Genomic DNA, 14,624 nt, shown 5'->3' with positions numbered 1-14,624 from the left:
GAATGTCTACTTCACCGTCAGCCCATTTTACAGGTAAACTACAAGGTAACGTTAAAGTTCTATTTTTTAAAGATCCAATATGCAATATTGTACACTTATTATAAATAGGTTTTAGTCCAGAGAGTCCAGAAAAGTTTAGATCTTCAATGAGACATTGCAGGGATCTAGCTTGCAGACTTAATATAAAACTTGAGACATCGGCGTACATTGACACCTTTGTTTTTAAGCTTAAACCTTGGATTTTTAATCCACTAATGTTGTTATTTGATCTGATTTTAATAGCTAGCATTTCGATGGCCATAACGAATAGATATGGTGACATCGGACACCCTTGTTTAACTCCTCTTGCTAATTCAAAACTCTCTGAGAAGTAGCTGCTATGTACTGTTTTACACTGGGGTTGCTACACATTACTTTTACCCATTTTATAAGATAATCACCGAAATTGAAAAAAAATCCAGGCATTTATGAATAAAATAGTCTTACTTATTCAAAGGCCTTTCAAAAATCCGCTATAAATACCAGGGCTGGCTTCTTAAGTGTTTCATGATCCATTATTTCTAGTAGTTGTCGTATATTATCTCCAATGTATAGTCCATGTAAAAAACCTATCTGAACAGGATGAACAATACCTGGTAAAACCTTTTTAATTATGTCGCTTGTATTTTTACATCAAAACATTGAAGTGAAAGAGGCCTCCAGTTTAAGATACTGTATCTTTATATTTACCATCTGGGTCTTGTTTTAATAATAGTAAAATCAGTCCATCCTGCTGAGTACCTGACAGACTATAATTTCTATAGGAGTAGTTCAAACAAGCTAACAATGGAGCTTTGAGCATATCAAAAAAGGTACCAGGTAAGCCATCAAGCCATGGGGGTTTTCCAGACTGAAAGGATTTAATTGCCTCAAAAAGTTATTCCTCTGTAATTTGTCCTTTGCACTGAGCTTTCTATACATTTGTTAATTTTCAATTTGTTTTATTTTTTGGAAAGAATTCCTAACAGTAATTGTCATTCAGTGGGTGAGGGTAAGATGGAAAAGACGGGTAAGACGGAAAAACATCTGCTTAAAATATTTAGCTTCCTCTTTTAAAATGTGTTCCTGTGTTGGAGATTCTGGAAGAATTTGATGCATTGATCTCCATATTCCATCCAGTTTGCTTAATTTTTGTAATAGATTACATTAGATCATTCTTGAATAAGTTCCTCCAGTTCTTTTTGTTTTCCCACTAACTTATTTTGTATCTCTGTGGTATAATTTTTATTGCTATCTAACTGTATTAGTTTATGTATTTCCCTTGTTAGTCTTGTTTCTTTAGTCAGAAACGGCTTTTTTATTATTGATGAACATTGAATTGAATGATTGAAACATTTAACGATATCCCAAACAATAAGGGGATTTGCTGAACCTGTGACTCGAAATTTGAGACTTTTGGTTCCAACCGCCGAGTCTTTGTGAGACGCAGAGTAGGTGAACGGATGATCTCAACATGTGTGGTTCCCATGGAGGAGGTGGTGAGATGGTGTGGGGGTGATTTGCTGGTGTCACTGTCAGTAATTTATTTCGATTTCAAGGCACACTTAACCAGCATGGCAACCACAGCATTCTGCAGCGATACGCCATTCCATCTGGTTTGCGCTTAGGGGGACTATATATTTTTTTTCAACAGGACAATGACCCAACACACCTCCAGGCTGTGTAAAGGCTATTTTACCAAGAAGAAGAGTGATGGAGTGCTGCATCAGATTACCTGGCCTCCACAATCACCTGACCTCAACCCAATTGAGACGGTTTGGGATGAGTTTGACTGCAGAGTGAAGGAAAAGCAGCCAAGAAGTGCTCAGCATATGTGGGAACTCCTTCAGGACTGTTGGGAAAGCATTCCAGGTGAAGCTGGTTGAGAGAATTCCAAGAGTGTGCAAAGCTGTCATCAAGGGAAAAGGTGGCTACTTTGAAGAATCTAAAATCTAAAATATATTTTGATTTAACACTTTTTTGATTACTGTGTGTCATTTCAGTTTTGATGTCTAATAAAAATAAAGAAAAACCCTTGAATGAGTAGGTGTGTCCAAACCTTTGACTGGTACTGTATATAAACACACAGGTTCCGATGAACAAACACATACGCACACACACGCTCACACACAGATGTTGTCATTCAAATACCCTTTTGTAAACTAGTCCTACATACATACATTCATGTACATATAGATTTATAAATATTTAGAGCAATATGCAATCTGCGCAAAACTCTACAATACACAGACCTACTTAGTATAAGAGACTGCCTTAAATCAATGAATGTAATGCGGCATAACAACGACATAGTGAACCCACAGAATTACATACAGAATCAAATAATTTATAGGATCTCTATGGGTGAACCAGTCTCAGTGTCCAGCGAGTGTGTGTCTTCTATGCCAACAGGAAAAACCAGTACCAGAATAGATGGGCACCAAATGAATACTAGGGGGCACAGGCATAAGCACATACCACCCCACAGAACACCACTTTAAACTAGCTCCATTGCCACATGGCAGGCGTAGGAGGACCCAGAGTTGGACTCAGCAACATTTTGGGCCATGAATGGGGAGCTTGTGTGAGCCTCAAACCCCCGCCCCCCAAAGGCAAGGCAGAACATTAAAAAGTGCTTCCACAGACTGCTTCAGTGTGTGTGTGTGTTTGTCGACAGCAAACCGCCGGCGAGGCTGTGCAGTTGATAAAGACACACGGAGCTTTCACAGTTTTAGATCTGAACTTCCATTCCATTTGATCCCGGTCTTGGATCGTGGTGTAAAATGCAACTGTAAAATGCAAGTGCCTTGCAACTGGTACACTGAGAAAACATTGTGTGGATGGTTGGAGCCGTGTTGATTTTGGGGGGGAGTTTTGTTGTATGTTCCTCTCACCATAAGGTCTGTCTGTGCCTCGAGCTCATTGGCGTACGACAGCAAGTCCACCTGAGTCACCCCTTTGTTAACCTGCAAATGAATAGACATAGGATAATAATGCATTATGACGCTGTTATTTTGCATTATAACACTTGCCATAAACATGTATGACCCCCCTTAAAATGTATTCTCATCTTACAATTGCATAATATAGAGTCAGTTGTGCAACATAGAGATGCATAACATGTTACAAGCCTTATAATAACACACTATAAAGGCTCATGCACGCTTTTAACAAGTCATAAAGCATTATAGCTGGTTTTAAGTAAAGAGTTACACATGCTGCAGTAAGAGGCCATAAGACGACCGTGTGTCTCCTGAATTCAACAGATTATTCAACAGATTCTGATAGAGAAGACATATACTGAACAAAAATAGAAATGCAAAGTGTTGGTCCCATGTTTCATAAAAGGCCACTCTAAAATGTACAGTTTTGTCACGCAACACAATGCCACAGATGTCAAGTTTTGAGGGAGCATGCAGACTGCAGGAATGTCCACCAGAGCTGTTGCCAGGGAATTTGGTTTATTCCTTTACCATAAGCTGCCTCCAACATAATGTTAGAGAATTTGGCAGTACGTCCAACCAGCTTCACAACCACAGAACACGTGTATGGTGTCGTGTGGGCGAGCGGTTTGCTGATGTCAACATTGTAAACAGAGTGCCCCAAGGTGGCGGTGGGGTTATGGTATAGGCAGGCAGAAGCTACAGACAGCGAACACAATTGCATTTTATCGATAGCAATTTTATTGCACAGAGATACCGTGACGAGATCCTGAGGCCCATTGTCGTGCCATTCATCCACTGCCATCACCTCATGTTTCAGAATGAATAATGCACGGCCCCATGTCACAAGGATCTGAACACAATTCATAGAAGCTGAAAATGTCCCAGTTCTTCCATGGCATGGATACTCACTAGTCATGTCACCCATCAAGCATGTTTGGGATGCACTGGATGGACGTGTACGACTGCGTGTTCCAGTTCCCACCAATATCCAGCAACTTTGCACAGCCATTGAAGAGGAGTGGGACAACATTCCACGGGCCACAATCAACAGCCTGATCAACTCTATGCAAAGGAGACGTGTCGCACTGCACGAGGTAAATGGTGGTCACACCAGACACTGACTGGTTTTCTGATCCACACCCTTACCTTTTTTTAAAGGTATCTATGACCCACAGATGCACATCTGTATTCCCAGTCATGTGAAATTCATAGATTAGGGCCAAATAAATGTATTTCAATCAACTGATTTCCTTACATGAAATGTAACTCATTGTTGTGTTTATATTTTTGCTCGGTATAAATAGTCTGAGGTATAAGGGTGGAAAACTGCCAAGTCTATAGTTTATGGAACACTGATTTTGGCAAGAGTAGCTATAAACGATGCAATCTCTAGAGATACATCAGTAATTCCACGATATTCATTTAGCAGTGGAGCACAGCCACTGTGAAATCGTTGCCTTCACCGCAAAATAAATGCAAGAATGATTACCTAGCTTGTAATTCTGGAAATGTAGCCAACTCTATTAACAGATGTCAAGCTGTATGCCCAAGCAAGACCCCAGGAAGACCCCAGGAAGACCCCAGCTGCCGCCCGCTCCCTGGTAAAAGATCCTACATCTGTACGCGCATATGTAATGTCTTGGCCCTCATTCGGTACTGTACAGCCAGGAAGGGATGTCTGTAATATGTTACATGAAGTCAATGGAGCAGTTATACATTCTAAACACAGAGGCAGATTGTAAATGAGTACATCAGACTTTTTAACCATCTTGCTGGTCGATCCTCGCAATTCAATCACACTCTTTGCAAGTGTGTTACTTAAACCTGTTAGATATCACCGTAATCAAAGTCAGGGGCGTACTACAGAACAAAATCCTGTCATTCTTATCTTATCTCAAAAGTAAAAGACGGGATAAATCCTGGGTTTTTCCATTACAGAAGCAAAATCCTACATCCCATTCTGTTATCCCGTCGTAAATGTACGTCCTAAAATGAGATAAGACGTAATTTGACAGTTATGGATGTTTCTGGAACACCTACCGCGGTTACTATTTAATACATTCCAATAAAGTTCTTTCACAAGATACAGTGCCTTGCGAAAGTATTCGGCCCCCTTGAACTTTGCGACCTTTTGCCACATTTCAGGCTTCAAACATAAATATAGAAAACTGTATTTTTTTGTGAAGAATCAACAACAAGTGGGACACAATCATGAAGTGGAACGACATTTATTGGATATTTCAAACTTTTTTAACAAATCAAAAACTGAAAAATTGGGCGTGCAAAATTATTCAGCCCCTTTACTTTCAGTGCAGCAAACTCTCTCCAGAAGTTCAGTGAGGATCTCTGAATGATCCAATGTTGACCTAAATGACTAATGATGATAAATACAATCCACCTGTGTGTAATCAAGTCTCCGTATAAATGCAGCTGCACTGTGATAGTCTCAGAGGTCCGTTAAAAGCGCAGAGAGCATCATGAAGAACAAGGAACACACCAGGCAGGTTCGAGATACTGTTGTGAAGAAGTTTAAAGCCGGATTTGGATACAAAAAGATTTCCCAAGCTTTAAACATCCCAAGGAGCACTGTGCAAGCGATAATATTGAAATGGAAGGAGTATCAGACCACTGCAAATCTACCAAGACCTGGCCGTCCCTCTAAACTTTCAGCTCATACAAGGAGAAGACTGATCAGAGATGCAGCCAAGAGGCCCATGATCACTCTGGATGAACTGCAGAGATCTACAGCTGAGGTGGGAGACTCTGTCCATAGGACAACAATCAGTTGTATATTGCACAAATCTGGCCTTTATGGAAGAGTGGCAAGAAGAAAGCCATTTCTTAAAGATATCCATAAAAAGTGTCGTTTAAAGTTTGCCACAAGCCACCTGGGAGACACACCAAACATGTGGAAGAAGGTGCTCTGGTCAGATGAAACCAAAATCGAACTTTTTGGCAACAATGCAAAACGTTATGTTTGGCGTAAAAGCAACACAGCTGAACACACCATCCCCACTGTCAAACATGGTGGTGGCAGCATCATGGTTTGGGCCTGCTTTTCTTCAGCAGGGACAGGGAAGATGGTTAAAATTGATGGGAAGATGGATGGAGCCAAATACAGGACCATTCTGGAAGAAAACCGGATGGAGTCTGCAAAAGACCTGAGACTGGGACGGAGATTTGTCTTCCAACAAGACAATGATCCAAAACATAAAGCAAAATCTACAATGGAATGGTTCAAAAATAAACATATCCAGGTGTTAGAATGGCCAAGTCAAAGTCCAGACCTGAATCCAATCGAGAATCTGTGGAAAGAACTGAAAACTGCTGTTCACAAATGCTCTCCATCCAACCTCACTGAGCTCGAACTGTTTTGCAAGGAGGAATGGGAAAAAATTGTGCAAAACTGATAGAGACATACCCCAAGCGACTTACAGCTGTAATCACAGCAAAAGGTGGCGCTACAAAGTATTAACTTAAGGGGGCTGAATAATTTTGCATGCCCAATTTTTCAGTTTTTGATTTGTTAAAAAAGTTTGAAATATCCAATAAATGTCGTTCCACTTCATGATTGTGTCCCACTTGTTGTTGATTCTTCACAAAAAAATACAGTTTTATATCTTTATGTTTGAAGCCTGAAATGTGGCAAAAGGTCGCAAAGTTCAAGGGGGCCGAATACTTTCGCTACTGTCACTACTGTAGGATGCGTTTAAGCAGGTTAGCATCTGAAATGATACCTGTCTTTTTGTTGAGTTGTGTTTTGTACGAGTACGCTAGTGTGCCTCTTGAAGGTACGGTGCCCTCGAAAAGTATTCAGACCACTTGACTTTTTCCACATTTTGTTGCATTACAGCCTTATCCTAAAATGGATTAAGTACAAAAAAAATCCTCAGCAATCTACCCCATAATGAAGAAGCGAAAACAGGTTTTTTAGAAATACCTTATTTACATAAGTATTCAGACCTTTTGCTATGAGACTTGAAAATGAGCTCATGTGAAACCAAGATTAAACTCTTTGGCCTGAATGCCTACGGTGAAGCATGGTGGTGGTAGCATCATGCTGTAGGGATGTTTTTCAGCAGCAGGGACTGGGAGACTAGTCAGTATCAAGGGAAAGATGAACGGAGGAAAGTACAGAGAGATCCTTGATGAAAACCTGCTCCAGAGCACTCAGGACCTCAGACTGGGGGTGAAGATTCACCTTCCAACAGGACAACGACCCTAAGCACACAGCCAAGACAACACAGGAGTGGCTTCGGTACAGGTCTCTGAATGTCCTTGAGTGGCCCAGCCAGAGCCTGGACTTGAACCCGATCTAACATCTCTGGAGAGACCTAAAAATAGCTGTGCAGCAACGCTCCCCATCCAACCTGACAGAGCTTGAGAGGATCTGCAGAGTGTGCCAAGCTTGTAGCGTAATTTCCAAAGAAGACACGAGACTTCAACAAAGTACTGAGTAAAGGGTCTGAATACTTATGTAAATGTGATATTTCCATTTTTTATGGGGAGGAGGCCAAAGTAGACTATTATGGATCCTGTTTTTACCAGGTACGTTGACTGAGAACATAATATATTTTACAGCAACGACCTAGGGAAGAGTAATAGGGGGAGGAGAGAGGTGAGCCAATTAGAAGCTGGGGATGATTAGGTGGCCATGATGGTATGAAGGCCAGATTGGGAATTTGTCCTCAACACGATAAGTGCCATGGGATCTTTAGTGACCACAGAGAGTTAGGACACTCATTTAACGTCCCATCCCGAAAGACGGCACCTTACGCAGGGCAACGTCCCCTTCACTGCCCTGGGGCATTGGGATGTCCTTAGACCAGAGGGAAGAGTGCCCCCTCCCTGGCCCTCCAACACCACTCACTATTAAGGCGAAAGAAAGGACACCATACTTTTGACATAAAGGAGAGAAGAAAAGTGGAGGAAGCCACATTAAGCTATAGAAATGAATGCTAGGAGACCAGGGGAGAAAGTCATTTTGGATTGAGATGCCCCCTCAATGCCAGTATAATACCTCCTCTAGATAGGCTGCGTAGTTGATCCTGTTGACGCCCGTCTCAGAGAAGCCAATGAGGTTCTGCTTCCCCTCAGACTCCAGCAGAACGATAACTCTCAGGTCAATCTTCACATCGTTAAACATCTTCCCCACCTCCTTGGTGTACTGGAAACAGGGAGGGAGAACAGTCCGTTTACAAAAAGGATAAGCAATAGCTATGAATGCAGTATGTATTGGCTACATATGTGTTATGAAGCAGGAGCTAGTCGGTTTGTTTACGCCATAGAAATAGACCATAGAAATAGACCATAGAAATGGAATAGAAATAGACTTCAATGGTCAAGACCACTATTTCAGAGACAAGCCTAGAACAAAATGGTGCGAAAAACAAACTTGCTTACACGTTAGACCAGCCAGTGTTACGCAAACCCCTTTGTTTTTGATTTGTGTGTGTTGGGGGAAAGGACTCTGTTACCCTGGCAACATAAACTTTACATTGAGCCCCATTCAAATTCTTAATTTTCAGAGGGTCCTCCTAGGCAACCCCATTCATTGATACAGAGTACAGATTAGGACGGCCTGTTTTCGTTACATTTTGTTTTTTTAAAACTGGTATCATTGGACCAAAAAATACAGTGAGGAGTTTTTTTTAAGCCTCAAGCGACACAAATCTTCAGCAGCAAAGAACCTCATTAAAAACCAGAGGCTGTAGCATTCAAATGGAAAATATGACAATATGTTAGCATTATATTTGAATGTGCTCCATGTAAAAATTGGCAGGTGAAATCAGTATAAATAAATACATGAAAATGAACATAGGAAGAACTGTAAATACAGCCAATTTGTGTAATGTACTGTAACTTAGGCTACACTAGCCAGCTCAGCTCTATTGCTAGTCCGTACAATAACAGAAGCAAGATGATCTTGCCAGCTGGCTGACTAATACAGAATGGTCCGGTTGGTTGACACTAGACAGGACTGGCATCACGTCAAGGAAGTCCCAATGATACAAGCTGAGGTAATGGTGAAGGAATCCTAACGCTACAGATCACTAGCCTGCTCTTTGTTTTGGCAAGGATAACACCATTTAGCTAATGTTAATGAATCACCATTAGGAAATAGAGAGTGTTAGCCTGTTTGTAATCGCCTGGGTCTGCTGCACACCGCAAGATTGTGTTTGCCTGCTGAGCTAAAACCTAGGCATTGGATTCACTCAACGAGCTGACATGACTCTTCAGGCCTCAGTGTTTTCATTTGGACTATTGCGTTGGTTACATTGTACCCGGCAAGATAAACCAAGCGCAAGTATTAGAAAGTACTCGGTATGTAAGCCCAGGTCGGACTAGGTGTGAGTTTGACTTTCATGCACAGGTATGCAGAATGCAGTACAGTGAGTGCACACTGCATGTGAATACTGACCAGGCTAGAGTTTAGGAAGGGTGTGACATTGAAGACTTTGTCCAGGCGCATGGCAGAGTAAATACCTCTGTTCTCCTTGCAATTACTGGAGAACAAGAGAGGGAGAAAAGAGAGAGAGAATTAATCATCGTCACATGTCCATTCATACATTTTTTTTGGTTAGCTTGCTCTCTCGGCCGCCATCCGGTGAATAAATGTGGAACCTCATACACTCTCCTTAACTCCGTATTGCTGCCTTCCAGTCATTTTACAAGCAGTGTACTCACAAGTCACTCATAGAGAGCTTTTCCAAAGCAATAAAATCAAGTCAGCATGGCCAACATTTCCCATTTGTACACATTCAAGGGTGCAAGGGTAAAGTAAGAGTAAAGGAATTCCTATGGTCACTGTCTGTACACACTATCTCATGGGTCACTTTTTGACTGGGCAGGAGTAGCTGAGGCAACTAAACTATATTTAAGCAAATATAGTATAGTAGTAAATAGTATAGAACAAGGCAGTTAACCCACTGTTCCTAAGCCGTCATTGAAAATAAGAATTTGTTCTTAACTGACTTGCCTCAAATAAATATTGTCATATGGCTTTCAGCCAATCAGCAACTAGGGCTCGAACAACCCTGTTTCTAATAGGGAACACAACATGATGGTCTTACAACACAGATTTGCTGCCTGTTCTAATCGAGAGATGATGAAAGTTGATGAAATCTAGGCCGGAAAGAAACCTCAAGCATTAAATCCCTCTCCCTAGTTTCAATCTTTTAAATAATTTACTAAGCAATGTCAGAGAGAATGTGAGGAGACTCCTGTGACATTTATTCCAGTCAAAAAATACCACAAAACAGAAATAGCTAGCGTTATCATCTAGTTCGATTCATAAGTAATCAATATAGTTCTCCAGCAGGTCTATGTAAAACATAAACCATCACTAGAACACACACAGATGAATCCCCAGCAGGAAGTGGTACATACAGTGCCTTGCGAAAGTATTCGGCCCCCTGGAACTTTGCGACCTTTTGCTACATTTCAGGCTTCAAACATAAAGATATAAAACTGTATTTTTTTGTGAAGAATCAACAACAAGTGGGACACAATCATGAAGTGGAACGACATTTATTGGATATTTCAAACCTTTTTAACAAATCAAAAACTGAAAAATTGGGCGTGCAAAATTATTCAGCCCCCTTAAGTTAATACTTTGTAGCGCCACCTTTTGCTGCGATTACAGCTGTAAGTCGCTTGGGGTATGTCTCTATCAGTTTTGCACATCGAGAGACTGACATTTTTTCCCATTCCTCCTTGCAAAACAGCTCGAGCTCAGTGAGGTTGGATGGAGAGCATTTGTGAACAGCAGTTTTCAGTTCTTTCCACAGATTCTCGATTGGATTCAGGTCTGGACTTTGACTTGGCCATTCTAACACCTGGATATGTTTATTTTTGAACCATTCCATTGTAGATTTTGCTTTAAGTTTTGGATCATTGTCTTGTTGGAAGACAAAACTCCGTCCCAGTCTCAGGTCTTTTGCAGACTCCATCAGGTTTTCTTTCAGAATGGTCCTGTATTTGGCTCCATCCATCTTCCCATCAATTTTAACCATCTTCCCTGTCCCTGCTGAAGAAAAGCAGGCCCAAACCATGATGCTGCCACCACCATGTTTGACAGTGGGGATGGTGTGTTCAGGGTGATGAGCTGTGTTGCTTTTACGCCAAACATAACGTTTTGCATTGTTGCCAAAAAGTTCAATTTTGGTTTCATCTGACCAGAGCACCTTCTTCCACATGTTTGGTGTGTCTCCCAGGTGGCTTGTGGCAAACTTTAAACAACACTTTTTATGGATATCTTTAAGAAATGGCTTTCTTCTTGCCACTCTTCAATAAAGGCCAGATTTGTGCAATATACGACTGATTGTTGTCCTATGGACAGAGTCTCCCACCTCAGCTGTAGATCTCTGCATTTCATCCAGAGTGATCATGGGCCTCTTGGCTGCATCTCTGATCAGTCTTCTCCTTGTATGAGCTGAAAGTTTAGAGGGACGGCCAGGTCTTGGTAGATTTGCAGTGGTCTGATACTCCTTCCATTTCAATATTATCGCTTGCACAGTGCTCCTTGGGATGTTTAAAGCTTGGGAAATCTTTTTGTATCCAAATCCGGCTTTAAACTTCTTCACAACAGTATCTCGGACCTGCCTGGTGTGATCCTTGTTCTTCATGATGCTCTCTGCGCTTTTGACGGACCTCTGAGACTATCACAGTGCAGGTGCATTTATACGGAGACTTGATTACACACATGTGGATTGTATTTATCATCATTAGTCATTTAGGTCAACATTGGATCATTCAGAGATCCTCACTGAACTTATGGAGAGAGTTTGCTGCACTGAAAGTAAAGGGGCTGAATAATTTTGCACGCCCAATTTTTCAGTTTTTGATTTGTTAAAAAAGTTTGAAAGATCCAATAAATGTCGTTCTACTTCATGATTGTGTCCCACTTGTTGTTGATTCTTCACAAAAAAATACAGTTTTATATCTTTATGTTTGAAGCCTGAAATGTGGCAAAAGGTCGCAAAGTTCAAGGGGGCCGAATACTTTCGCAAGGCACTGTACATACATCCTGTAAAGTATTACCTGTAGAGACTCTCCACTGTGAGATCCAGGTCTGAGTCGTTGTACATGTACCCTGGGATGAAGTTCCTCCACTCAGGGTTCACCAGGTGAGGAGTGTCCAAAACCTGGGACACAAATGACTAGTAAGACCATCATTCAGTTTCTCGATCATTATTATACAGCAAGACCATTTACAATGCCTAGACAGTCTCACATTAACAGTTACCACATCATAACTTGCCTTGAAGAGCTGCTTGGTGTGGAAGGGCTCGCAGACCAGCTTCTCCAAGTTGCCCCCGACCAGAAAGGTGGCGGTCACCACTCCCATCAGTATCCAGGAGAAGAGGAAGCTGAAGCCCACACCGCTGTGGAGAGACACGCATAGACAGATAGACAGACAGATGCCCAGCCAACCAGTCAGTCAGCCAGAGAGACAGCCTGTCAGCTGGCCAGAATTTGTCATTTATTTTTTATTTTACCAGGTAAGTTGACTGAGAACACATTCTCATTTACAGCAACGACCTGGGGAAAAGTTACAGGGGAGAGGAGGGGGGGGGGGGGATGAATGAGCCAATTGTACAGCCTGCCAGCCTACTACTCACGCCATAAGCAGGGTGCCGCCGGTGTTGGAGACACAGCCCCGTGTGGTGGGGGAGGCGTGCTTGTCATAGCCTATGGTGCCACACAGTATGGCCAGGAAGTTGAAAGCAAGGATGAGAACCACCATGCAGCACAGGCCAATACAGCAAATCCACCTGTAGAGGAACCCTGGAGTCAGTACACCATGACGAGTAACGATGGATAATAACGATGGAGCTACAGACTACGTTCGCCGGGTAGAGGTCTGGGTAGAGGTCTGCACGGGACTGATTCCTTCATCCCGCTCCAGAAGCTTTTCACATGGCTCCCTCAGCTCTTCATACCGCACCTGGCGGCTCCTGCTAACTTCTTGTCCGACTCCTATCCGCTCCCACAAGAACTGGTCCCGAGCCTGACCGTAGTCCCGCAATGTTATTGTAGGTGTATGAGATGCTGCTAGCTTTGCAGCTCCCGGTCTCAGCAATTTTGCCACCTTAAGCCAGATCAAAATGCAAAAATAGCCTAATAAATAGGTTAAATTACCAGAGATTCACACCAGGCCAATTATATTACACTATTGGTATTATTGGGTATATCAGCCAATAGGCTAGACCTACAGTAGTTTGAAAGAAAGCAGAGTTGGGGTTGAAATTAGAATAGGAGCGCACTAGACTTAAGCTAAGTTTTGCATAACTTTTAGGAGCGGCACGATCTGCAGACAGAGTAAAATAAATGTTGATTTCCAGTCAATGTCGGAGCATAAACTATAGCCTATCCTATTTAGGAAGGTGATTCCCTTGGAACGACAACTGTCCCGTGGTCCGTATTTCTCCGCCCATGCAGCCTACAGGCCACACGTTGGGTATACGCGCAGTTGATCTCGCACACACAACAAAAGAGAGGAGGGGTAGGCTATTGAACTTGAAGCAACAAAAATGTGGCTATTCATTTGTGAATATTTTGCGACAAATAGTTGCTCTTAATAGGCTACAGTAGATACAGATTTGCAGGCATAGACAAATAAATGTGTTATCAACAGGGTATTTACGTCCAGTCAATGTCGGAGCCGTAGCCTACCACTGGGAAGCACATTTCTCCGCACACGCAGCCGACTTCATCGATACCACACATAAGGCACATTTGATCTCGCACGCCCAACAAAAGAGAGGCGAGGTAGGCTGAACTTGAAGCAGCAACAAAAATGCTCTCCACCCCAAGTAGTCTGTCTGACCGCCTGCTCCCGCCCGCGGCAATGAAAAATGCATGGCGGCACAACGCACAACGCTCTCTGTCGCGGCCTGAAGGTTCCATGGGCACCCAGCGGCAACGAAGCCCCCCCCATCTCAGGGCTCAATCAAATGTAATGGGTGTAATAAGCACAGCTGGTCAAAGAGGGCAACATCAGGAGGCCATGTATGCGTGGGCAGGTCCAGGGTATACTTAGAAGATAACTGACTGAACAAACTCCTGATTCATTATTACATTATGTCACAGTGACCTCTGCTGCTTGGAATGACGCAATAACTCCCGACGATGTTCAGATAAAAACAGAAACGCATTTGTTCTAAAACTCTGAGCACATCGTGGGCCCCGGTCAAAAGTAGTACACTGTATAGGGAATAGGGTGCCGTTTGGGACGCCCGGTTTGTGAAGCGAGGCCCAGTTCCCGATTGTACCTGTAGAAGTCGATCTGGTCGATCTCGGGGTAGGAGTCTTCTATCTTGGAGTGTGTGTGACTAATGAAGTTGGTGAAGTTGGCCATAGTGCTGTGTACAGGGAACACCTTGGAGAAGCTGCTGATGTTGGTGCCGATGATGTCCAACATGCCCCGGGCTCCTGGGAGAGAGGGAGGGAGAGACATTGGTGAATTAATGGAGTAATACAACCATATATTTTGGGGTACTGGGGTAAGACAGTTCAGGTGTAGGTCATTAATTGGAATATGGCAATTGGTCTTATTGGGCTTTACCTTCAATGAGTATTCACACCATACATGATTTGACTGATTTGGTAATGCAAAGTTGAACACTCAAAATGATATAACCCTTCATATAGTTTCTT

The 14,624-nt window shown here is 42.5% G+C and overlaps 1 protein-coding gene across 25 annotated transcripts in view; it reads right to left on the bottom strand.

Annotated features, from left to right (window-relative positions):
* The window catches only part of LOC110505144 (prominin-1-A), a 120,084-nt gene that overhangs the window by 17,468 nt on the left and 87,992 nt on the right, over positions 1-14,624 (bottom strand). For all 25 annotated transcript variants that reach the window (XM_090219847.1, XM_021584152.3, XM_090219844.1 and 22 more), the window contains 7 exons: positions 14,240-14,399; positions 12,587-12,739; positions 12,226-12,349; positions 12,006-12,109; positions 9,385-9,469; positions 7,984-8,130; positions 2,913-2,984 (listed from right to left, as the gene is read on the bottom strand). In XM_090219847.1, coding sequence (XP_090075973.1) covers positions 2,913-2,984; positions 7,984-8,130; positions 9,385-9,469; positions 12,006-12,109; positions 12,226-12,349; positions 12,587-12,739; positions 14,240-14,399 — 845 coding nt within the window. The remainder of the gene's footprint in view (positions 1-2,912; positions 2,985-7,983; positions 8,131-9,384; positions 9,470-12,005; positions 12,110-12,225; positions 12,350-12,586; positions 12,740-14,239; positions 14,400-14,624) is intronic.

The sequence above is a fragment of the Oncorhynchus mykiss genome, chromosome 25 (genome assembly GCF_057628025.1).
Source record: "Oncorhynchus mykiss isolate SJ-2025 chromosome 25, ASM5762802v1, whole genome shotgun sequence".
Classification (NCBI taxonomy): Eukaryota; Metazoa; Chordata; class Actinopteri; order Salmoniformes; family Salmonidae; genus Oncorhynchus; species Oncorhynchus mykiss.
This window is presented reverse-complemented; position numbering and strand designations above follow the sequence as displayed.